At 41.7% G+C, this 25,189-nt stretch overlaps 1 protein-coding gene across 6 annotated transcripts in view; it reads left to right on the forward strand.

The window, feature by feature from the left end:
- The window catches only part of LHFPL3 (LHFPL tetraspan subfamily member 3), a 184,170-nt gene that overhangs the window by 99,475 nt on the left and 59,506 nt on the right, over positions 1 to 25,189 (forward strand). For all 6 annotated transcript variants that reach the window (XR_013231100.1, XR_013231099.1, XM_077338151.1 and 3 more), the window contains exon 2: positions 14,256 to 14,492. Coding sequence is in view for 4 of the 6 variants with exons in the window: in XM_077338151.1 (XP_077194266.1) it covers positions 14,256 to 14,492 (237 nt within the window). In the remaining 2 variants the exon portion in view is untranslated. The remainder of the gene's footprint in view (positions 1 to 14,255; positions 14,493 to 25,189) is intronic.

Genomic DNA, 25,189 nt, shown 5'->3' on the forward strand with positions numbered 1-25,189 from the left:
AATTCAGGGTGCCAGATGTCAGTCAAAGCAGAGCAGTCTGGTCCAAGGGTCAAGATTCTTCAAAATTAGGCAAGAGAGTATCAGCATTTCCTGGTTATATTGCATCCATACTCCACAGCATTTCTCAGGATGTTTTATAGCTCAATGCCAGCTTGTCAGATACATTCTTGCAACAATTCTTTGTCACTCTCAGCACATAGCTGATGTCTGGCCAAGAGGTAGATATTTATCCTTTTAGCTTGGAGCACTGTTCATAGCTTCCTTCTGCATTTCTCTAGTGGTGCTGGTGATTCCAGAAGGCTGGAAACAGGAAACTGGCTTTCACCTGCTGGAGCAGAGCTGGAAGGTGGAGGTAATTCTGTTCCAGCTCTTGACTGTAAGTGCTAGCATGGTTGCCCTTTTTCCTTCTGTCAGTAGACTTCTGCTGCCTCTGGACTGGCTACACTGGGACTTTCCTTCTCTGAGGAGTCCTCAACATTTCTAAGCCCTGATTATTGCTATATTCTCTCTCTTCTCTCTCTTCTCTCTCTTCTCTCTCTCTCTCTCTCTCTCTCTGAATTTGGGTTTAGTTTGGAATATATATGTATGATGTACAACTTTGGGGGACTCCCCCACCTCAATATCTTACAAAGAGGAATTGTATTACTGTGCAGTATATTTTTTCCCAGCATAGAATGGGGTAGTTTTTGAAGTTCATATTATTTTTATTGTTTGCTGCACATTAATCCTATTATGCTTTTAATGCATATACAAATGAAACTTCGGGGGGGGGAGTTTAGATTCTGATATGAATTTCAATAATACAGAACCCTCAAATCCAGGGACAAATGTGTTGAGATGCTTTTAAGTATTTCTGGCACTGGCACAGACATTCTTGTATTGTATAGTGACATAGTATCCTAGAATACAACATGTCTTGTGGTATAATGGTAAGAGTGTTGAACTGGGATTTGGGAGACCCAAATTCAAATCTGCATTCCGCCAAGGTCCACTGATTTTGGCAGGCATTCCTTGCTTTCCAGATACACCTTGCCCCCTTCCAAACTCACCCCAAACTGCAAGAACACCATGTTTTAATATAACTGCTCACATCACCAGTAGTTACATCAGCACATTGGGGTTGTCAGGGGTTTGGGGCAAAGTTCTATGGTTAGAAGTAAATTGTTTCATAAAGTTTTGTCCAAAAGCCAGAGAGTACCTTCCCTGACATCACTTTTGGGTAATGTTGGCACTTCATGTCACTCCCGGGAAGTACCCTCTCTCCCTCAGCTAGAAGCACGGATGGACCTGGTGGATATAAATTAAATAATAAATAAAATAAATAGAAATAAAGTATTAGTACTTGCTGAAATGAAAGACAGAGGTAGATGTATGAGGGTTGAACAGTACTGGCATTCCCTTTCTTGAAATAATTTGAATTCCATAAAAGGCCCTTTTCAGTGGCCTTTCAGGAGACTTCCCTGTCAGGGATGAAAATACTTGCTTTGTTTACAGTTCCATGCAGAATACAATCTACCCCGTGGAAACATCAGAAGAAGTTCTCACAGAGATCCACATGTTCATGCAGGTTCTCTGACTCTCAAAATGACCACAGCGGAGGCATCCCACAGAGGTACATGGCTCTTTTCCATCCAATGAAGAGGTGAATTACATTCACTGGTTGCCATTTGCCTTCCTTAAGATGACTGTTAGCAGTCAGTTTACAAATGGAGTACCACAACCATAGTTGGAGCCCAACAGTGCTTCTCTCCTTCTGGCAATGATTTTCCAAAAAGGGAACATTCTTTTGGAGGAAATTGTGCGCTACTCAGAATGCTACCTTCCACAGAACTTTGAAATTATTCCACTCAACCCTGATATTTACAACAGGACCAAGCAAAAAGGAGTAACAGATTTTTTTTAACAAAGGTCAGTTTTGAGTGGAATAAGAATAAAAGAGTTATATTATCACCTGAATACAGACTCTTCATGGAAGGCAGCTGAGCAACTGATACCACCACAGAAGAAGACAGTTGAAACACTTTCTTTGTTATGCTGGAGAAGCCCCACAAGCCTGGATACAGCCCTGCTTTCTGACTCAAACATGGGCCCTGAACTTTTCAACTGAGACTGCATTGCAGCACCTTAGGTATCTCCCCAACTGACCTCTGAAGCTTTCCAAAGCCTTGAAACAATCCAACGTCATCAGAGTACCAGCCTCCATAACCAGGCATGCTGCCTTTAAGAGACAGTACTCTGCTGTTGGGGAGGAAAGCTATGGCAAATCTAGACAGCATCCTAAAAAGAAGAGACATGACCCTGCCAACAAAAGTGCGTCTAGTCAAGGCTATGATCTTCCCAGTTGCAATGTATGGCTGTGAAAGTTCGACCATAAGGAAGGCCGAGCGGCAAAGAATGTAGGCTTTTGAACTCTGGTGCTGGAGAAGACTCTTGCGAGTCTCTTGGACTGCAAGGTGAACAAACCGGTCAGTCCTAGAGGAGATCAGCCCTTCCTGCTCCTTAGAAGGCCAGATTCTGAAGATGAAACTGAAATACTTTGGCCACCTCATGAGAAGGAAGGACTCCCTGGAGAAGAGCCTAATGCTGGGAGCGATTGAGGGCAAAAGAGGAAGGGGACGACAGAGAATGAGGTGGCTGGATGGAGTCACTGAAGCAGTTGGTGTAAACTTAAATGGACTCCGAGGAATGGTAGAAGAAGAAGAAGAAGAGTTGGTTCTTATATGCCGCTTTTCCCTACCCGAAGGAGGCTCAAAGCGGCTTACAGTCGCCTTCACATTCCTCTCCCCACAACAGACACCCTGTGGGGTGGGTGAGGCTGAGAGAGCCCTGATATCACTGCTCGGTCAGAACAATTTTATCAGTGCCGTGGCGAGCCCAAGGTCACCCAGCTGGCTACATGTGGGGGAGCGCAGAATCGAACCCGGCTCGCCAGATTAGAAGTCCGCACTCCTAACCACTACACCAAACTGGCTCTCAAACTGGTAGAGTACAGGAATGCCTGGAGGATCATTGTCCATGGGGTCGCGATGAGTTGGACATGATTTCGCACCTAACAACAACAACAAGCCTGCTCCTAGAAGGATTGGGCTTCCATATCCACCTTCCTGTAGAAGTATTTAAGGCCTCGGCTCATCCTCGGCCTTTGCTTGAACAACATCAACGTTACAGTAATGTTGGTTTCAGCTGTAGTCACTTGACTACCAGATCTCATCCTTAAGCAGGACTAGTCAGCTGTGCTTTATCTACTCATGACAAGTAAAGGCTTGAACTTCCTCTGCTTTACAGTTAATTAGAACCTGTGGTTTGGGCAGAAGTTCTTCCTTTATGGATGTCACTTGATCCCTGTTGGTCTTGCTAAATTCGTGGCAAAAAAAGAATCCAACGTGTAATTGTACTTATATGAAGCTGCCTTACTCTGTGACCATTGTTCTTTCAAAGCATAGTTTATTCTGACAGACTGAGGCTCTCCAAGGACTGAAGTATCTTTCATATCACCTACTGTTTTAGCCTTCTTTCTGGGCACTGAAACTTAGATGTTCTGTATACAGAGCAGATGCTGTGTTGAAAGTGTTCCTCAGGGTTGTTCAGGAGGCCATATGTCCAGTTTAAAAGGAATCCTCTCTTTGTGTTTTGGGAAGCTACTACTCTGTCACCAGAATGTATACAATACTGTTTGCCCTTTAAAGAATGTTCTAATTCACTTACAGCCTGAGGCATACTGTCTAACATTCCAGCTAATAGTACCAAAGCACAGAGCTGTCATGTAGTGAAGTATGATCTTGAACAGTCAAACTTATACAGTCATTTACTTCAACAGGATTACTTAATGATCTTTGTGACTGTGTTTGCAGTTTAGGGGAGATTCAAGAGACCATTAATTCACACAAGTGTACAATTTACAGATATAGACCATTAAACTGTACTGGTAGATCTTGCAGTATTGCACCTTGAAGCCCTTCATAAGTTTTTAACAAACAGAAGCACCATGGTTAGATTTTAAAAATTGTTCCTCAGTGTCCAGTTTCAATTACTAGACCTGAAACCTGGCTCGTGTGGCAGACTGAAATAAACATGTCTCTTAATTAATTTTGAAACCATACTCTAGTAAGGTGCAATAAATTAAGTTCCATGTTTATAAAGAGACCACATTCTAGCAAGAAGCTCCAGATTTTTCTTCTTATACTAACAAGTCAAAAGCCATTTCTTTTCATATAACTGATTTTAGTCTAATGTAAAATCTGCATTTGGGAAGTTTCAGTTTAATTTTTCCCCACTACACAGTCAGGCAATCCTTAGGGGTAAAGTTAGATAAAGGAACAAAATTACTTAGGGTTTTCTTGCATGAAGAGGCTTTCATCCCTGAAACAGAATATTGAGGTTTGGTCTTTTAATTTCTACAAAATTTAGCAGTCCTTCAAGTATATGTAGATGTTTAATACCTGAACCTGTTTTTACAGCCATTATGCAGCCTTAGATTATGAAAGAGCTACTGACTGAGACTAAGAGTCCACAAAGTCTAACACTGTGTTTCCAACAGTGAACAACTAGATTCTCTTGGAAGCCCATAAACCAGGTACGAAAGTGAGCAGCATTTTTAATTTATTAAAAGTACACCATCTCTATACATAGAAGTTGCCTTTAGCTGTTGTAAGAACATCAGCAGAGTTTAGGTGCATCAGACTCAAAGGTTGTCTGTTCCCCAAGTGGGCAAATTAGATACTGATGAAAAACTGATTAAAAGCAGGACAGGGAAGAAGAAGACAAGTTGTTTTTTATACCCCACTTTCACTTCCCAAGGGAGTCTCGAACTGGTTTACAATCGTCTTCCTTTCCTCTCACCACAACAGACACCCTGTGAGGTACATGTGGCAGAGAGAACCTTGACAGGACTGCTCTGTGAGAACAAGTACTATCAGGACTATGAAGCCCAAGGTCACCCAGCGGGCTGCATGTGGATTAGTTTTTGCCAGTTAGTGAGACATCTTCTTTACTCTTGCATGTCTCTTGTGTATAAGTTTTTTTCCAAAAAAGAAAAAGTTTTAGTATAATTGAAGAGGCAGGATGCCTCTGTTCCATAAATGCTTGATAGCAATCTAGATTAAACCAGTTTTTTTTGTAGGCTTCAGGGCCTTATCTTGATCGATCAATTTAGAGTACACAGGCAACCTGTGGGAGTAGATTTGCTCTAGCTTGCAGCAGCTATCATATACACAAGATCTTAAGAATAATTTCTAAGAGTATGACATGTATCTGAGGAGATCAAGATTCTACAAAAAGTAGAGTTTTGAACTCTATTTTACTGCTGTCAGTATTATGATCTTGACAGCTGAGTATCAGATGATTATTTTGAGCGACAAAATTATTAGGAAAACTTATTAATAGAAGTAAGGACATATGATTGCTAGCAATAGATTCCCCAACTTCAAGATAGTTTACCAAATCAATCAAATCAGCAGAGATAAGAACAAAGTCTATACCACTTGGCCCAAAATTGTTCAAACGGGTAAACTCTCCATGATCTACTCTCTCCTTAAGACTATTTAAAATATTCCATTTTCTACTCTGTGTAAATGTGGCCATTAGTTTACCCAATAAGTTTATCTTGTTTTCCTTACATGATCTATTAAAGTGGTTAAAACAACTTATTTCCTCCTTTACTATTCCCCCAGACACAAAATGAAAGACCTAGTGCAGGGCCAGGACGTGCATTAAAATCTTCTGCAAAAATGATGAAAGATGCCCTATATATCTCCATCTCCTAAGTCAAATAATGCAACAGTTGACTTCTTTACTCACTGTGGAGGCAAATAAACAGTCATTAAGACTAATGTTAAGGAGCCTATCTCAACAGAAATTAAGGAGATCCCCTGAAGATCATTCTTTACCACCAGATTAAATAGTTATCAAGTGAATAAACCTGAAACCCAGAGACCAAATTTTGCTTAGGGTCCAGGTCTCCTGGGGAAAAAAACATTCTGTGGCAAAAGTTCTTTAATTTCTGAAATGTCTCTACCCTGTTAGTGTTTCTTTGTCATGCACTGGCCCAGCTGTCGCCCTAGCTGTCTTCTTTCTTCTAATGGGTGTAGTTGTTTTTCATACTGTTTTTAGTAACATACTTCTCAAATTATCTATTTGCTAGTCATATCTTCAACTTGTACCTGTTTTCTTCATTTGAAGTTGTGCCCTTTTTAATACAAAGGCATCTTACTCTTTGTGGCGTCCTTGTTTGTGCTCTTTAGTGGTCCTCTTGAATTTGTGTCTTTCATAAGCAGTGGTACACACTTTATCAGAGCTTCTATTATTATAGGTTTAAGGACTCTCACAGCTTCCTGAAAAGATTTTCCCACATGATTTCTCTTTCAACTTTGTGTTAATTAATCCCCTCATTTTTAGAAATTTCTGGGCAGTATCCACGTACATATCTGTCAAACATTGAATACCGTATACTTAAGGGTACATGTTTTTAGAGACTTGTGTACACTAAGTGTTCAGTTTCTGATGCTCTGTAATTCTCTTAGAAATCATACTTCCTCACATGTAAACCTTATATGTAGTATCAGTCATGTAGGTGAAAGGTTGTGGTTTCTTTATCAACTGGTTTGGGTCAGTGTCAAGTTGTTCAGATGCAGCTATTCTTGGTGAAAATTTTCCTTGAAAAAGTGGTTCAGGACCACAGGGGGCTATTTCATGGAAATGCCTTCTGTTGATTTCCAAGCAATAGGGTACTAGTCATATGGGGGTTCATCAGAAATGGGGGCTGGGAGGCTGCAGTGGTTTGCATAGCAAAAGGCACAAAGAGTGAAGTAAAAGCAAAGCACTATGAAGTGCAACAACTCTGGGGAGCAATGACCTACAAAACTATGGATTAGATCTTTTTATCACCGGGGACTGGTCAACGTTTGACCAGTAACATGGTCAAGATTCTCAGTAACATGTTTAAAGACTTCTTCCTTTTTTCTGATTTATTAACAAGGATTACTTTGACACTCGTTTCCCTTTGAATGTTATTTGTAACCAAATGATTCTGTTTTATACAGACACAATTGCATCAGCCTGACATGATTTTCTCAAAGCCACTTTGGTTTGTGCCAGTCTGTTTCACTTCTCCCTGCTTAAACTGGCTTCCTGGGGAAAAAAAAACGGATCAGGCTCAGGGTCTGCTGGCTGCCCTGCCAAAGCCTTGATTGCATGGAGAGTGAGCTCCCCAGGTGGTGAGGTTGGGGTCTGCTGGGCTGCTTAGAGTGAGCCCGGCAGCCCAGCTGATTGGAAGAGGCTTGGGGTCTGCTGGGCTGCCTTGTGACAGCCATTTCAGTGTGCCGGTTCCTTCCCTCCCTTTGAAAACAAGGGAAATGAACTGGCACACTGAGATGGTTTGCAGCCATTTTAGGCTGACAGCAATGCATTCACACCTGCCTCTGGTTGCCGGATCCAGGTTCGGAAACTCCTGGAAGTTTGGGAATGGAGTGTGGGGATATCAGGGGCCTCATTGCAGTCCAGTGCCATAGAGTCAACCCTCCAAAACATCCAGTTTTTCCAGGGGATCCCCAACTTCCACCTGGAGGCTGGCAAGCCCACATTGGCCCTGTTCTGATGTCTGCTGCCTTTTCTTCCTTCTCTGTGCTGCTATTGCTGCCATTATTAATTCCTTGGAAACTTGGATCAAGGGGGCATGACCGATATCTTTGGTGCTACTAGGGTCAGTGAGGCATCTGCTCTTGAAAGTCTGTGAAATGTCACTACTGAATGTCAGTGTGAATGAAGTGATGCTGCCAGAGAACCTCAAGGGCCTATTGTCCATTTCTACTCTTTTCCACTTGATGGAACTGCTTTAAAAGATCAGGAAGAGTTGCAGAGAAATAGAGAACAGCCCATGTCAGGCAGCTCTGTCAGCAATATGTGCCTCAAGTGCTTTGTGAAGGATTACGCCTACTGCCCTCTGACAAGAGGCTGCTTTGCTAAGAGTGTCAGAGTTTTCTTCATTGTTACTTAACATGAATTGGACCTGTTCTGCTAGTGAAGATTCTTTCTTCACTGGCTCAGGCGCAGGAGTTGTGGGGAGAGAACTATTTAAAGTGTTATCTTTGGGGTTGGTGTGTTTGGGGTTATGTACAGTAATTATAGCTCTTTCAGTTGACAGTTAATTACAAATGTACATGAGCCACAGTTAGGAGCCCCTGCTCTGCCGTGGGAACTTAATGGGGGGACTGAGATCAGTCATTCTGCCTTGGCCTGGCCTATTTCATACAGTTGAGGTGAGGATGAAATGGGGGAGAAGAAAATGCTGCTTTGGGGGAGAAAGTAGGATATAAATATCCGGAATAAATACAGAAAATAATTCATTAAAAGGTTTACAGTTGATTTTTCTATCCAGTCATATTCCCAGCAACCTAGGATTGCCAGCCCTGGACTGGGAAACCCGGAGACTTTGGTAGTGGAGCCAGGAATGGGTGGGATTTGAGGCAGGGGGGACCTCAGTATCCACCCTTCAAAGCAGCCATTTTCTCCAGGAGAACTGATCTCATTAGTCTCAATATTACCTATAATTCCAGGGATTAGCATCCCTACAGCAACCACTAATTGTTCCATTTCAATTTCTTCATTCCCCCTGTTTCAAATGAATTATGTTTTTATTCATCTGTTTAGAGTCCACCTATCTTACTGGGACTGAAGGCAGTTTACACAGAGTGAATCAATAATATCAACAAGATGGATTGTAGAACCAACCATAGGTTGATAAAAGAACTGAAGCATGACACATTAGCATGACACATTAAATGATGCAAAGTTACACAATAGGGCCCAACCCACAGCAAACTGCAGACCACAGTCCCCAGTAATTTATCCAAGTAACTTTGTGAAGCCTTTTGCACAGTACTACACTAATGCTTACGCAGAAAAGCCCTCTTGAGTAATTCAGTTCTACATAACTTGTGGAATGACCGGGGAGTGGGAGCCTTCCTGACCACCTCAGGCAAAACATTCTACCAGGTGGGGGCTACAACAAAGAGGGCAGGTATATGGGTAGTAAATGGAGTTTGGGAAATCATTTTTCGAGAACTCTCTTGAAGAGTCAGAGGGCAATTTCAAACGCACTAAATGCATTTTCAGTCCACTTTTGATGCACTTTGCAACTGGATTTGACTATGTGAAATGGCAAGATCCACTTGCCAACGGTTGCTGAGTTGAAACTGCATTATTTAACATGCACGAAAGCGCCAGATTCTTTGCCATGGCAACAACCAATAATTTGGGATGCCAAGCTATAGAAAGGCTTGAAAGAGGCAGAGGGTTAATGTGGGGAAAAGAAGCCATTGAAAGGGAACAGTTGATGGATATTGGAATGCCATCACATCCACGCGGTATTGACTAGTAAAATATCACTACTCTATAACAGTCAGTTGAAACTGGATATTCCAGTGTGGACAAGCCACTTTAGGAGGTGAATTATTCCTGTAGTACAAAAATAACATGACATCCAACAATGTACAGGCTCATCGTCAAATTTAAAACAGTACCACAAGGATGACCCTCAACAGACTAGGAAGAAACTGGTTTTAATCTCTGGTATGCATATAGTGATATCATTGAAGCCATGGGGCTGTGTGAGGTAGGAGAACTGCTTATTCAGTATTAAATGAACTCCTTCATAGGGAAGGGACTGTGTTTCAGTGAAAGGGCATGTGCAGGTTCAACCTTGGCAATCTAGTCAAAAGAATCAGATAGAAGGTGATGAGACCCCTAGAAAACTGCTGCTAATCAGAAATGACAAAACTGACCTTAATTTATCAATATAAGGCAGCTTCATTTACTTAGTTTGTAGTTTTGTTCTGTAAAAGAATGTACCAACGAATGTACTTTGACATACTATGTAATCCATCTGCACATATATTATAAACAACTCTGGTCAGTTTGGGACTAATTAACAACTTGATTTAAACATGGGAATTAATAAATTGATATCAGTTCATATTAATCTCTAATCTCTTAATGAAATTATTTTTGTTAGATTCTCAGTAACATGTTTAAAGACTCCTTCCTTTTTTCTGATTTATTAACAAGGATTACTTTGACATTCGTTTCCCTTTGAATGTTATTTGTAACCAAATGATTCTGTTTTTATGTTGCTCATTGAGCAACTGTTTTTAAATTGAGCTGCTTTAAAATTGCTCATTAAGAAATAGCAAAGTACTCAATGAATTTCTGCTTGGTTTAATTTTTTTACTCTGAAGTTTAGGCGAACTGGCCTTCTGGCACATAAACTCAGTAACATGGGGTCTTTATGTAAGCACAATACACAACATTTGTTCATTTGTGGTAGCAGTCTTCCTAGGTCCTATTCACATGTGCTGCTCTCCATTGACTCTCAAAATTACCCATTTTCCACATGCCATCCGGCCAGTAACTTATCAGTGTTTTGTGTCCATAGCTAGATTTCTAATTGTACTCAGACCTATGCAAACTGGATTCAAAGATGCTTATCACACTCAAAAAGAAGGCAAATTAAAAAATTCCCCGTTCACCATGGGGTGAATACCAAAATATGATAAGTGTTTTTTTCTTAAGAGACCCTAATTCCGCCTACTGTGAGTAGCAGAAGGAAGTGTCCTTCATCTTGGTGAGACATGAGAGGCTAATATGCTGTAGACATGATCCCTAGGCATCTTCCAAAATATTCAGAGAGAATATCTGGAAACATCTGAGGATGCTTCACCAGAGGCCTAAAGATATGCAAATATTATTTAGCACACACATTTTCCTTCATTCCTCCCTCCCCCCATTTTGTTCTATATTTTATCATGCTACATTTTAATGTTAGTGGATTGGGGAAGGAGATAAACAAAAATGTTCATTGTGTTCTGCTGCTACTAAGATTTTTTAAAAATCACTCTTATTTTGAGTCACCCCAAAAGGGCCATAATGCATTTTGTTCTTTTTTATATAGGGGGTATTGATATACCTTGCAAACCAAAAATTAAAAGAACAACAACAACAATCACGCACCATACATGAGTTCCATTATTAATGGTGCTGGCTACATATAGCACTGTCAGAAATACTTGAAGCCAAATTGAAGAGCACCAGGTTATCTCTGTGGCCAAATCTTCTTCATGCAGAGGGAGGCTCTGGTGACCTGCCTCTTCCATGGACTGGCTTTCCCTTGGGACTGATGCCTGATTGCTGCTGTGTGGGGGGTGAGGAGAGGTTGACAGGCAGTTTGCTTTGCTTCCTTGGGTTGTTTCTCTGTCTCTCTGTTCAACACCTTTTTAATCCCAGTTGTGTTGATTTCCACAAAGATGGGGTTGAGCTCCTCGTCAGTTCCCTGATTTCAAATCTAACACCTATCTGCAAGATGTTTATGTGTCACTGTTTGCTACATCTGTGCTGCAACTGGACAGATTCTCTTTTTGGAGTCATTTAGAAGAAGAAGAAGAGTTGGTTCTTATATGCCAATTTTCTCTACCCCGAAGGAGTCTCCAAGCGGCTTACAGTCACCTTCCCTTTCCTCTCCCCACAACAGACCCCCCTGTGAGGTGGGTGAAGCTGAGAGAGGAATGGAGCCATGTTTAAAAAATCTCTCTCTGTATTTTACAATCTCTTCTTATAAGCCATTGTTGTGTGCCAAAAGATAACCCAGTTGGACAATGTTCCTGGCCTTAACTTAGCTTTCTTGGCAGTTCTGTAAACAGCTATCTCTTCAATAACTTATCAAGCCTAATGGCAAAGGGAAACTAAAAGCAAGGTCCTGTTTTCCTGATTGCAGCACCAAAAGGCCACCTTGCGCAATGTAATACACAGGCTTTGTAATAATAATAAATACTGGATTATATCCAATGAACTGCCTATGAGTCTACCTTTGAAAATGGACAAGAGAATTCAATTTGTTCAAAATATGTTAGCCACCCTACTGCTATAGGTGGACTACAAGGATCAAATCAAAGTCTCAAAGTGGCTTACAATCACCTTCTCTTCCTCTTCCCACAACAGACTCCCTGTGAGGTAGATAGGACTGAGAAAACTGAGAACTCAGACTAGCTCATGCTCACCCAGCTGGCTGCATGTGGAGGAGGAATGGAGAATCAAATCCAGTTCTCCAGATTAGAGGCTTCTGCTCTTAAACACTGCACCACATTGGCTTTACACAGTACCTAGCCATACAGAAAAAATTAAAACCTGATTGTATATAGGGAGTTCATAATATATTTCAGTAATGTATATATTTTTTTAATGATGGGTGTTTTTAATTTTGGGTGTCATGCTGTTCCTTCAAAGTGGTACTGATTAAGCAAGACTGTCTTTCCAGGCTTGGGGGTAATTGGCTCCAGCTACACTGCCAGCAATCACGAGTTCCTGGGGTGGCATTGTGTTCTGACCAGGATCCTCAGTGCTCTGTACTGTTTTCATGGTTGAGTTACCTGTAGCCAGTTCGGCATTTCACCTTCTCTGTGCCACCTCAGCCTGGCCTTCTATAATTCCCTCTCCTGCAAAGTGGGAGACAATCCTGGGGGACTACAGGCCTGGGTTTGAGTCCTTCCTGGTAGAGGCTGGGCAGCTTTCTGAGGGGGTGATGGCACCGTTTTCCTTGCAGGCTCTGGTAGGTCACTGATGTTACATTATCCTCAGATGTCTCTGCAGTGTCCTGGTCAGCCACTGACTTGGCTCCTCAAGCTACTCCCCTGAGGTCTCAGAATCAGAGTCAATAAGTTGGTAGAGTGGGCCATGACACCCTGTTTTACTGTGGCCCATATACAAGTTAATCACTTGTTGACTGCCACATTGAAAGCCACCACCCTTAATCAGAACAAAAAGATAAGGAATGGATCATCTTATGCACAGGCCCTAAGTAGCATGAATAGGGTTGCCAGTTCTGGGGTTGGGAATACCTGGAGACTTTGGGGGTGGAGTCAGGAATGGGTCAGATCTGGGACAGGGAAGGACCTCTGGAGTATAATGGAGTCCACCCTTGAAGTCAGCCATTTTCTTCAGGGACCTGCTCTCTGTAGCCTGGAGATGAGTTATAATTTCAGGGGATCCTCAGGTCCCAGCTGGGAATTGTCATCCCTAAGCATGAATTTCCTCTAATTGATAATAAACATCATTAATACAAATCAGGATTGTGCTGATCTTGTATGTTTGCATAAAAAATTTGATGGGCCTTCAACTCGTTATATACTTGCCCATTTCCTCCAAGCTGTTAAAAGTATGTTCACTTCATTTTTTAGTCTGACCCACAGGTCATTCAGAAGCCAAATAAAACACTTTTGTATAATTTGTTACTGTAGCTCCCTCCTGACTGCCTGGTTCTATTTCTTCCACTCGCCCTTGACACCTCGCCTCTCATACATCATCCCAGCTCCTCTCCATGGCCAACTTTAAATCCTGGCCTAAGAGCTACCATTGGCCTGAGAATTGAGGGGAGGGTCCCAACTTCCTTCACCCCAGTTTCCTCTCCAACTCAATGGAATGCTGGGCTCTTTGCTGGGCTCTAAACCTAGCCACAGGTTTAACCCAATCTTTGCTAGCAGGGCTAAGCCCTCAACACTTCCTCATATTCCCCAGGTATCCTCCTTGTTACAGTCACCTATGTAAAATCTCAGCATACTGTAAAAAACTTTTATAAAATTATTGCCTACGTAACATCTTAGCATACATCATTCATCTTAAAGTAACTAACAATTTAACGGTTAGAATTGTAGATTGTACACAGGATGATAACACACTTTGTATTTTCATTACAGTGAACAGTATTAAAAATGTTAAAAATATGAATGTATTAGCATCTTCATCTTGTCCTGAGTAGCCCAGGCTAGCCTGATCTCATCCCTGCCTAGTACTTGGATGGGAGACCTCCAAGGAATGCCAGGGTTATGATGTGGAGGCAGGCAATGCTAAGCCACCTCTGACTGTCTCTTGCCTTAAAAACCCCACAGGGTCAGCTGTGACTTGATGGCAATTTCCACTAGCACTATTAGCATCTATACTTTTATTGCAGAATTAATAAATGAATGAATAAAGAGTGCAATTCTTTAAAAAATATTTTTGCAGGGCTTCAAGTTGACAGGCAGCCCTCTAACTTTCTGTACAGTAAATACTGGTGGCTTTATACGCAATCAGATTTGACTTTGAAATGACCTACTTTTGAAGTCTTGGATCACAAAGTAGAGATAAGAACAAAATCTAGGAATCACTAGTAAATAAAAACTTCTGTGCCATTCACTTTTTCCTATCATTTCCTTCTTCTCTTTCTTTATTGCCAGCTGCCTGTCTTGTCCTGGGCTGTATGATTTATCCTGATGGCTGGGATGCAGAAGAGGTGAAAAAGATGTGCGGGGAGAAGACAGACAAGTACACCCTGGGGGCTTGCTCAATCCGCTGGGCATATATCCTGGCAATCATTGGAATTCTGGATGCCCTTATTCTTTCCTTCTTGGCATTCGTACTTGGCAATAGACAAGACAGCTTACTAGCAGAGGAACTCAAGCTGGAAAACAAAGGTATGGTGGGGGCACTGGGGACATAGAGTTACTCTGAGCTGCCTCAAGGGCAAATGCTTTAAAAAGTTCATCTTCATTTTCTTTCTTTGTGGAAACTAAAACTTGCTCTCAGGTTCAGATTTCCAGTGTTTTTTTCAAATGTTTTTTAGTTCTTGGGTTGAAAAGTCTCTTTTTTTCATTTTGATATTATATACATTGTTTTCTATAGTCTCAAACTTGTTTAAAGACTTCATTCCCTTCACGTTTCAATTTACCTACCTGCTTTAGCTCTGTAATTTAACATGCTCCTTTAGTTTGGTTTGATTGAAAGTTTTGCTAGTACAGCTTTAATTTTTGGTGATGGGCTACCTGAGGAGAGACGTTACTCTGAATCAGAGGGCAAAAATGGGTGTTAATGAGTGAAGAGGCTGATAATAAAAAAGGGTGCAGAGACAGACACAAGAAGTTGTTCCAGAGAATACTACTAAGTACCATTTCAGTCAGTAGAACTCATACACAGCTCTCTACTTTATTCTGCGTGATTTCATTGAGTCTTGCCTCAGCAGTTATTTTGGACAAAATTCTGTATTCTGCTTTATCCACTGTTTGAAAGGTCCAAGCCAGACAACCTATGCACTGAAAGTTATGCAAATAAATACTTGCAAATATCTTTTAAAGTTTCATACTTTAACTGCATGATTTTTTAAATCAGCTTTTGCAGAATTCAAAAGGCTCTTTTTTCATTTAAGGCCATAATTACTTGGAGCACTTTGCTTCTTTTGCTAATTTAAGACATGCCCAAGTCTTTGGGTATTTACATATTAATGATGTTCTTCCACAGGTCATCTCTCCTCTGAACTCATAATTCACACCTAAAATAATACCTATTAATCACTGAAACAGAAGCTCAACAAAACAATCTGAGCTGCCACTGATGTGCTCAGGAAGTAAGAAGTTATTTACTGTTGCATTTCTTTGCTAGTAGCATTGCTTTGTGAGTTATTAAGCACTTGAAGAGCATTATCTATTCACTGAAGGCTCTAAATTTGGCTACAGAGCCTCAGGAAGTGACAAGACAGTTGATAATGAGCACTGTATTATAAATATCTTTCCTTTTATTGAGTCTGCTCCTGCGGAGCTGTGCATTGCCCCAGTCAATTTTCTTGTTGCACTCTGCTTCATGCCAACCAGGCCTGAAATATGTACACATTTCATAGAATCTTCCCCTTCAGTCTCTCCATTGGTAACTTTCTTGGGCTTCCTTCCTGCAGGTAGATCAGGGTGTTTTTTGTCTTGGATGTGATCTTAAGGGGTTGGCTGGTTACAAATTTTCCACCTGACTAGCACTGTATGAGGGTCACAGCATGAAGGTTACAGGCCAACAGGCAAGTAGATGAGAGAAACCATGTGGGAACTGTCCTGGCAGATTTACATGCTGGATCCAGAGAGGACCCAAGGAGACAGAAGCACCTGAAATAGATGGGTAATGCAGGGAGCTGTCCAGGGTAGCAGAGGAGCTAGTTTTATAGTGTGTTGAATCAGCAGATTTTAGATACCACTCTTGCAGAACTTTGGAAAGGCATTATTAAACCTCCCAGTCCCTATTCTGAGGCTCTTGTAGTGACCCCATGAGGAATTGCAAGATGGGAGAAGGCAGCATTCCCCTAGGCAGGGCCAACAAGCATGACAGGAACATCCCAAAAATGTTAAGGGGCCTCCAGAGCTGAGCTTCCTTTGTGTTTTAACTGAACATGGGATACAAAAGAACAAAATCAGCTTCTGAAGGTCCCTGAAAAAGTCTTGCTGATATTCAAATGGGTGCCTTAGTAGCAGAATAGCATGACAGGAACATCCCAAAAATGTTAAGGGATCTCCAGAGCTGAGCTTCCTTTGTGTTTTAACTGAACATGTGATGCAAAAGAACAAAATTAGCTTCTGAAGGTCACTGAAAAAAGATGTCTTGCTGATATTCAAATGGGTGCCTTAGTAGCAGAATAGGGGCTCCTGTGAATACAAGTGTGGGGAATAGCCAGAGGGCAAAAATGGGTAGAGGGAGATTGCCCATAGTAGATTCCAGTGGACAGTCCCAAAGGGCAACTGCCCTCCCTGCACACTTCTTTTCAATGCTTATCGTTCAAAAGTGTGTGGGGAGTAGGAATGATGAAGAATTCTTTGGTGTGGAGAGGGTGGAAATGGAGTCAAATAATAATGATGCTTAACATTTAAAATTCTTCAGAGAATTCTAAGTTCTTCATGTACCTTCTTTATCTCTGAAAGATTGGTTCACATTGCAATCTCCACATGACCATCAGTAGACGTAAACTTCAGCAAAGACTTGCTTAAAATCACCAAGAATAATGAACACTCCTCAGAAGGAACAACTGCAAACTGAAATATATTTACCATGTTTTTCTTTTAAGCACTACAATATCAAAATGAAGGCTGAATTCCCCAAAAGACGTTTCTTTGCCACTATCTTTATTGAAAGAGTTTTGTTATAGGGGGAGGAGTTGAGCCCTTTATTAATGCTGAAGTTGACAAGAGTCTTATGTAATTTTAAAGATTGCTGATGTTTTCATGCTAGCATAAAATTCTTAGTCTTTAAGGTGCCATAAGGCTCCTCTTTGTTGTGATGAATTAATATATTTACTCCTCTGGGTTTTTGTGATACTAGTTGCTCAAGCCATTATTTGTGGGGTTCAGTGATGTTTGGGGCACAAGAAATGATGAGGGATAGAGGCACATTTTAAAATCTGAGTTATTTATAGTGCATCTTTCTCACAGGGACACCTAGAGTGAGTAAATACAATTAACAAAATTGGACATTCAGTAAACAGTGCAACACACTTTGGGTTGCAGAACCAACTAAAAGTCTAAAAAAAGAACTAAAGCAAGGCATAAGTATTCACATGACACATTAAGCAGTACAAAAATTACATAGTAGGGTATTTCTTATACAGTAGTATGCACCATAGTCTGTTGTATACCACAGTCCCTTATCATTTATTCAAATGATGGCCACAGGAATAAATAACTTTAAAAGAGGACTGGATAGATTCACACAAGGTAAGTATCAATGGCTAGTAGGCATGGCAACTGAGGAGAACCTCTGCATTCAGAGTTACTTATCCTATGAATCCCAGAACCAGGAGGCAACATCAGGGGAGGCTTTGAGCCCTGCAGAGGAACTGGTTGACCATTGTGTGAAATGGAATGCTGGACTAGATGGAACATTGGTGTGATCCAGCAGGATCTTCTTATGTTCTTAAGTAATTTTAAAACCATTTTTGTGCTGTGCAACCCAGTTTCCTGTGTAGAAAAGCCCTCTTGAATAATTTCATTTTGTATTTTGTATGGAAGGCAGGAGAGTTGGAATTTTCCTGATCTCTTTGAACAGGCTATTTCATAAGATGTAGGTCACAACAGAGAAAGCATGTTTACAGGAAGTTGTTGACCGTTCCCATTTGCAGGTTGGACCCTGCTGAGATTAGTGAAGTTGTTCAGAGCATAGAGAAAGAGGTGGTCCCATGAGTAAGAGGAACCAAGGCCATAAATGGCTTTATGTGTGATAGCCTGAACCTTAAATTGAGTCCAGTATCTAATGGGCAGCCAATGGATTATATGAAGAATGGGAGATCTTGGGCTTTACTTTAGATTTTATCTTTACTTGTTGTTTTCTGAGACTAGTTCTTTGCATTGAGGTTGACGTGGGCCTGTTTCCAATGAGGAATGTGGGATGCTGCTGGTCTTGACTGTAGCTGGCTCATACTGTCATTTTCAACCATGTGTTCCATATGCAAACAATCTCTAGCTCCATAATAATACAAAAAAGAGAATGAATGTTTTGCTTTAGATGTTCTCCCCAACAGAACAATTATGTGGAGGGGGTGAAAACGGCAATCTGAATGGGCCTAGAAGTTTTTGAGCACACAATTTGTAAGCTATTTTAGAAGTTTTCCAAGAGGAATTAAAACAGCAGACACTTGCTTATTTGAGGCATGTTGGTTCAGCTGCAGGAAACTCTATGCCGTAGTATAATGTCTTGCAAAGAATGAGCATAAAAGAACAGTGCTCAGCACCACAACTGATCTGTGTCAGGAAAGAGAAGAGAATCTGAATGGTTAAGAGAGAGACCTTCAGAGGGTGTTGGGTCAGAATTGTGTGCTTTGCTGCTGTGCTCATGTGCCATTTCAGAATTACCCTTTAGCTTTTCCGATTCCTGAATTTAGAATGAACATTGAGAACCTGCTGAGAATTAATTGGCATGTGCTCTTTAACTTCCCAGCAACAACACTGCTGGGTAAAGAGCAAGGCTGGCCTCCTCCTTTCTGTCTCAGGTTTTTTTAAATAAAATGTTTTCTTCCTGCAGTTCAGTAGTTGGCTGTTAGCTTTATTCTGTGTAGGGCAGAGATGACACATTATTAAGAGGAACGGAGCTGCCTGTTTCCTGCCATGGCTGTTTTGTTGTCTTTGTGTGGAAGGCTGACAGGCTCCCCTTAAATTTGGGTCCCTGAGGTCCTCACAACATGATTAGCTACCCTAACTTGGCAGCAGGTCCATTGAGCTAGAAATAGTGTTCGTTTTAAGGAACTGCACAACTCCCATGGACACCAATTAGTCCACAATTCTCAAGTTTCAGATCAAGCAGATCTCAGCCTAAAGGAAGTGCTTGTGTGTAAAGTACACCTTGATTTGACTTCCTGGAGACAAGGTTTTAAAAGAGGGAAGGAATTGATACTTGTTGTATCACCAGAGGAACAGCTGATCCCAGTATAAATTCAACAGGAAAAAAGTGTCCTCCAATAGTTGGGACTCCAAGGATTTTAAGAATTCCATACTATTGTGATTTGATATACATAATTCCTTTCTTTTCTGTTTGTCTATTCTTTTTAAAATAATTTTTTTTTAATGATTCCCTACTGGGGAATCCTCAGATGTCCTTAACTAAAACCAACATAAGTAATGCTGTTGAATATCCTATCCAGAAATTAATAACAGTTGACAAATCTGAACAAAGGGTAATGTTTGTTTTTATAAATATATGCAGGGTGTACTGTATTAATTGTATAATACAGGTGTGCAGTTGGGTCAGTCCCAGTTCTCTCAGATCTTTCTCAGTCCCGCCTACCCCACAGGGTGTCTGTTGTGGGGAGAGGAAGGTGATTGTAAGCTGCTTTGAGACTCTTTTAGGTAGTGAAAAGTGGGATATAAAACCTAACTCTTCTTCAATTTTTCAGGCAATGAGCTTTATCACGATAAATATTTCTTTGATTTTTTCAAAAACCAAAACTCAGGAAGAATGGCTCATTTCCAGAACATAGCAGAAAAAAATTCTGGCTAGTATAATCAGATTCAAAACAACAACCTGATATCTTTTGGTGACATTTGGAGCATATTTAAGGAGTAATTTCTCTGGTCTAAATGGAACTTCAGAACCAGAATTCTGTTTCAGCAAACGTATTTCTCAAGTATGGTCCCCATCTGTGGATACTGAAATCTGCATATCAGAGCCATGTTCCAAACAGATTTTTCTGCAATCTTGGGTGCCCCCCCGCCCCATAATTAATAATTAATTCAGCAAATTCTGTGGGATTTCTCAAGCCTATCCTGCTACAGATCTTTTCCTGCACAGATTTTTTAAAGTAGTTTTTTTCTTTCCTAAATTCCTAACAGAATTTAACAAGAATACCAATACATCAGTAGCTTGGCAGATACAACACTGAAAACTCTCACAAGAAGCCTTTTGGCAAAATGCATAGGGAATTTTTAGCAGAGTAATAAAACATATTTTTAATTTACTTGCACCATTGGCCTCGCCCTTATTTTTTTAAATCTCTTAATGATGGGTGTGACCCATTTATTTTCTCTTTGCTATCATTATGTCCGGAAGATATTACATAAAAGTAACAATTCTTAGAAGCGCAGGTTTTTGCTATTGTAGCACCACTTGTTTTACAGTGAAAAGGGGAAAAACTGCTTAGTTGCAAGCGCAGTGATATTTGTCCAGGCTTCTTGGCAAATACTTCCTTTTGAAATTAGTGCTTTTTGCAGGCCATTCTCTGTGATAGAACAACTCAGGAAATCTATGAAGAAAGCAAGACACTACTTTGTATTAAACACCCCTCAGCAAGCATTGTGTTTTGTGTTGAGCAGGGCTGTATGCCTTTTATATTGGAAGTCCACAGCTCTGACACTCCTGTCCTTGGTCTTTTTTGAAGTGTGTAAAGGTCCTTGCAGGCTTAACCTCCTGGGACCATTCGGGTAAAATTAGCTGGCCAGATGGCAGCCGAGGTGGATGTCTTTTTTTGGAGCCCTGAGTCTATAAGATAATAACAAGATATTATTATCACTTTAGCTGGCTTCAGTTTATTAAAAGTTGTACCAAGTTCTCCTGGAACTGCTATCAACATTTTTGGGAACTCTGAGAGCATTCCAACTCTAAGCACTTGTTGGCAAGCAACAGAAGTGGCTATGGGAGCTATTATTAACTGGATAGCTTGTAAGTTAGGCTGTGTTGTATTCCTCCCTAACCCCCCCCCAAAATATATATATATACTTGGTGCTACTGAAGAAATATGTCTCTCATGGGCTGTAAATTACAACCCAAACTGAGTTTCGCTCCTTTAAGGCCAGACATCAGCTTTTACATTCTTTTTAGTATTCATAAACTTCTTGGATGGCACTAGTTTTCCTCCAGCTTCGCCTGCCTGTTCTGTTTTCCTCCAACCTGCCCTGTGACCCTATTTCCAACTATTTCTGCTGGGGCTAAAGTCTGCCTGCAAAACTACCTGCAAGAACTGCTTCTATACCAGGAAGTTATTCCACTTGAATTTGCAATAGCTCTGCTAACTTTCCCCTTCTCTCCTGATGGCTCCTGTGGACTTCTCACCGTGGCTTGTGTCTCACCTCATACTGTGGTGGATAGGGAGCTGATTTCAGTAAGATCAACCACTTGCCCTTTAGACGCCTGTCCCTCATATCTTGTTAGGGTGGGCAATCCACAAGAACCTGCCAACTACTGCCCAGTCTCGCACCTGCTGTTTCTGGGTATGGTGATTGAATGGGTGGTGATAGATCATTTTCAGGCATTTGTAGAGAAAGTGTCTGTTGGACCCATTTCAGTCCTGCTTCTGGCTGGGTCATGGGGTGGAAACAACACTGGATGCTAGGCATAGGCAATTTGGATCAAATAAACTGAAAAGTATCCGAATCAGTGCTGATTTGGGTATTTTTTCAGCTGGAACAGCCATTCCCTGCATTCAGACAGATTAAATTGACCATGATTCAGCAGTCTGAATGCATCCCCCCCTTGTTTCCTAGGCCACACCTGAGAGGGGGAAGAGTATGCACCAATCAGGTGATGAAAACAGGTGCCCCGCCTGCTCCATTTAAATGCCTCCCTGACTGGGGTTGCATTTAAATAGAGCAGACAGGATGCCAGTCAGCAACAGTTGATGAGCATACTGGTGGCTGGAGCCACACTCCAATCTGCTGAAAGGGCTACCCTCCAGACCTTGTAGTTCCTCCTCACTACTGTTTTCCATGGCACTGAAATACCTGCCATATCCAACAGGCTGGGAAAGAAGCAAAGGCAGAAAATAGTAGAGGGGATAGGTAGTTAGTTAATTAACCAAAGTAGTTGCTGGACAGAGAACTGGTTATTCTTAGGGCTTAATTTTTAGACTTTTAATATGTAACTTTAATATGTATTTTAGTATATTGTAAACCACCTGAAGCCCAATGGGAAAGAAGCTGTTTAGAATTTTAATAATGTAGCATTCATTAGATCCCAAGGATCCTGAAACTCACATTGGAATCAGCCCCATTTTTTTTTGCAAAAGCTGTGCACTGTGTAAGTTAAAATCTTCTCCTTTTCTGCTGTTCTTTTTACAGTGCATTATTGCCTATTCTTGTGTAGACAAAAGCCTGACCATGAGTATTTGATCACTGGAGAGAGAAGCAATTTTCTAACCATGTAATCTTGATCTTTACTATTAATTCTAAAATACTATGTTAGTCTGACATTTTCTATCAGCTACCTTTCTTGTCAGAGAATATTTTAATACCCCATGATATCTTTAATAATGATGATGGGTGTACAGTCCTACCATGAGCCACATAGATTCCATGATTAAAGTGTTTCCTATTTTTTACCCTTAAATTGGAGATGGCAAAGATATGTAGCTCTCGGTGGCTCTTATGCATCATCAACCAATACTCTATCTGAATATGTAAATTTATTTATTTATTTATTTATTTATCATACTTATATACCGCCCTCCCCGGAGGCTCAGGGCGGTTTACATCATAACAGAGAACAATACATAAAACAGTCTGTAACATGTATAACTGATAACTAATAATTGTAACCAAAATAACAGCACAATATAACGGTATAACAATATAGTACTACAAACAGGTCCAGGGCTTATTGATGGGATTCTGAGGGGGGTGGTTTATTTATTGAATTCTGAGGGGGGGGTGGGGGGGGAGCAGGGGCCCTTGGTCGCTGTTGATTACGTCTGGTCTCAGCCAAATGCCTGGTGGAGGAGCTCCTTTTTGCAGGCCCTGCGGAACTGTTTAAGCTCCGTCAGGGCCCTGATCTCTTCTGGGAGCTCGTTCCACCAGGTAGGGGCCAGAACAGAGAATGCTCTGGCCCTGGTCGAGACCAGACGGACTTCTTTAGGGCCAGGGATCCTTAGCTGATTGGAGGCAGTAGAGCGTAGAGCTCTTTTGGGGGCATAGGCGGGGAGGCGGTCCCTCAGGTGCCAGTTCCCAGCATTCTGTCATATTCTTGTGGGTCCGAAAAATGGAACCCATGATGAATTTGGATATATGAAGTAGACAATAGGGACAGTTACAAGCTTCAGGGCTGTAGATTAATCAGAGGCAGGCATAGAATGATCCTGTGAATGTGTTATTAGAATTGTAGCCATGATATGATATATTGCACACACAGACTCCTAGAAGCTAACCTCAGAGGATCTACTTTGCAGCTTTGGCCAATGGCAAAGAATTAAGCTATTCCCCAGAACCACAGTTTACTTCATCCCTTTTCATAAGCTACTTTAACAGCCAGTCACAATGTTGTGTAACAGTGAGCACTTGCCTCACCTTTCAGGCAGAAGGGCATTCTAACAGAAGGTTGGCTCTGGAAAATGATCCGGGTCTTGTATTTATGCAAGTTTATATTTATTTAGAATATTTCTATTCTGTCTTTTCTGATCCCTGCTCAAGGCAGCTTTCAATTAAAACAACATAATAACACAAAACAAACCCTTAAAAAGAAGCCATTGGGCATAAACAGCATTAAAAAACCTGTAAAACTGAAGCAAAATATTTTAAAAGCTGGTAAGATGAAACTTCAGATTAAAAGCCTAGAGTAAAAAGATATGTTGTGACCTCGAGTCTAAAAGAAATTAAAATAAGTTTCAAACAAGTGTCAAGAAGAAGGGAGTGCCAAAGGCAAGGTACCACCACAGAAAATGCCCTGTCACCAGTCATCCAATATCTTATCTCTGAAGCTCAGGGCATGAAGAACGTGTTTTTTTTTAATTAATCACAAACTCAAACAGTAAATAAATAAAAATATGACAACATTATTGGGACCTCTACTCATAAGCATCAAAACTTTGGGATCCCTCATTTATACTGTAACTAGATTTAAAGCCCATTTTAATTGAAATTAAAATGGGCGCTAGATGCCATAGGACCCGGGCCCGACTCCCAAAGGCTTCTGTGTAGGCCTGGACTGGGTCCATGGGGCCGCAGAAGCCTTAATGCTCCCCCCCCAGCGGATGACAGAAGGCTGAAGCGGGGCCGGCGCTGGATTGGGGGGAAGCGGCCTACCTGTCTCCGGCGGCGTCGTGTCCTCATGGGCCGGGAGCTGCGGGGACGCTGGTTGCGGGCGGGCCTGAGGTGGCCAGCCACATGGCGTGTCATGGGAGTGGCAGCCAAGGCGGCGGGCCCCGGCGGCGACGGTGAGAAGGCGGTGGGCCCCGACAGCGACGGCGAGTTAGCGGCAGCCCTCTCCCGGGCGCTGGAGCAGCCTCGCCACGTTTGTGACGCGGCGCGGCCGTTCCAGAGGCCGGGAGAAGTTGGGCGGGTGCGCGGGTGGAAAGGAGCAGGGCCGCCGCGTCGAAGTTTCCCCGCATCAAGTCGGAGGCAATGGCAGCCAAGGAAGCAATGGGGAGGTGCGCGAAGGCAATGGGGATGCCCTGCTCCTTTCCCCGCATCGAGGTGGAGGGAACGGCGGCCAAGGAGGCAATGGGAAGGCGTGCTTCGCACACCTCCCCATTGCCTCCTTGGTCCAGGAATGACACTCGGCTCCTGATTCGCTCCTCCAAGTTTTTATCCCAGACAGAGCCCGCCCTAACTCCTCCCCACCAGCCCTTACTGCTTTATTTAGTCCGCATCGCCTGCGGTGCCTGCAGTGCCGCGGGCGGTTTAAAGATAATATGGCAAGACCTAAGGCATTGTCTTACAACACTTTGTCATCTTTCTTTTAAGAGTTTGTTCCAAACTAGTCACACTCATGTCTATAGAAAATCTAACATTGGAACTTTTGACATCTCATCTTGCAAAGCAAAAATTCCATTGCTATAAAAGCACATTAGGCAGTTGGATTATTTACTTGTCGAAATTCACCTTACCCACAACTGCATACAGACCATCTAACACAACTTTGAAATCAAAGCAAAATGTGTAAACAAAAAATG

Source organism: Paroedura picta, chromosome 5 (genome assembly GCF_049243985.1).
Source record: "Paroedura picta isolate Pp20150507F chromosome 5, Ppicta_v3.0, whole genome shotgun sequence".
Classification (NCBI taxonomy): domain Eukaryota; kingdom Metazoa; phylum Chordata; class Lepidosauria; order Squamata; family Gekkonidae; genus Paroedura; species Paroedura picta.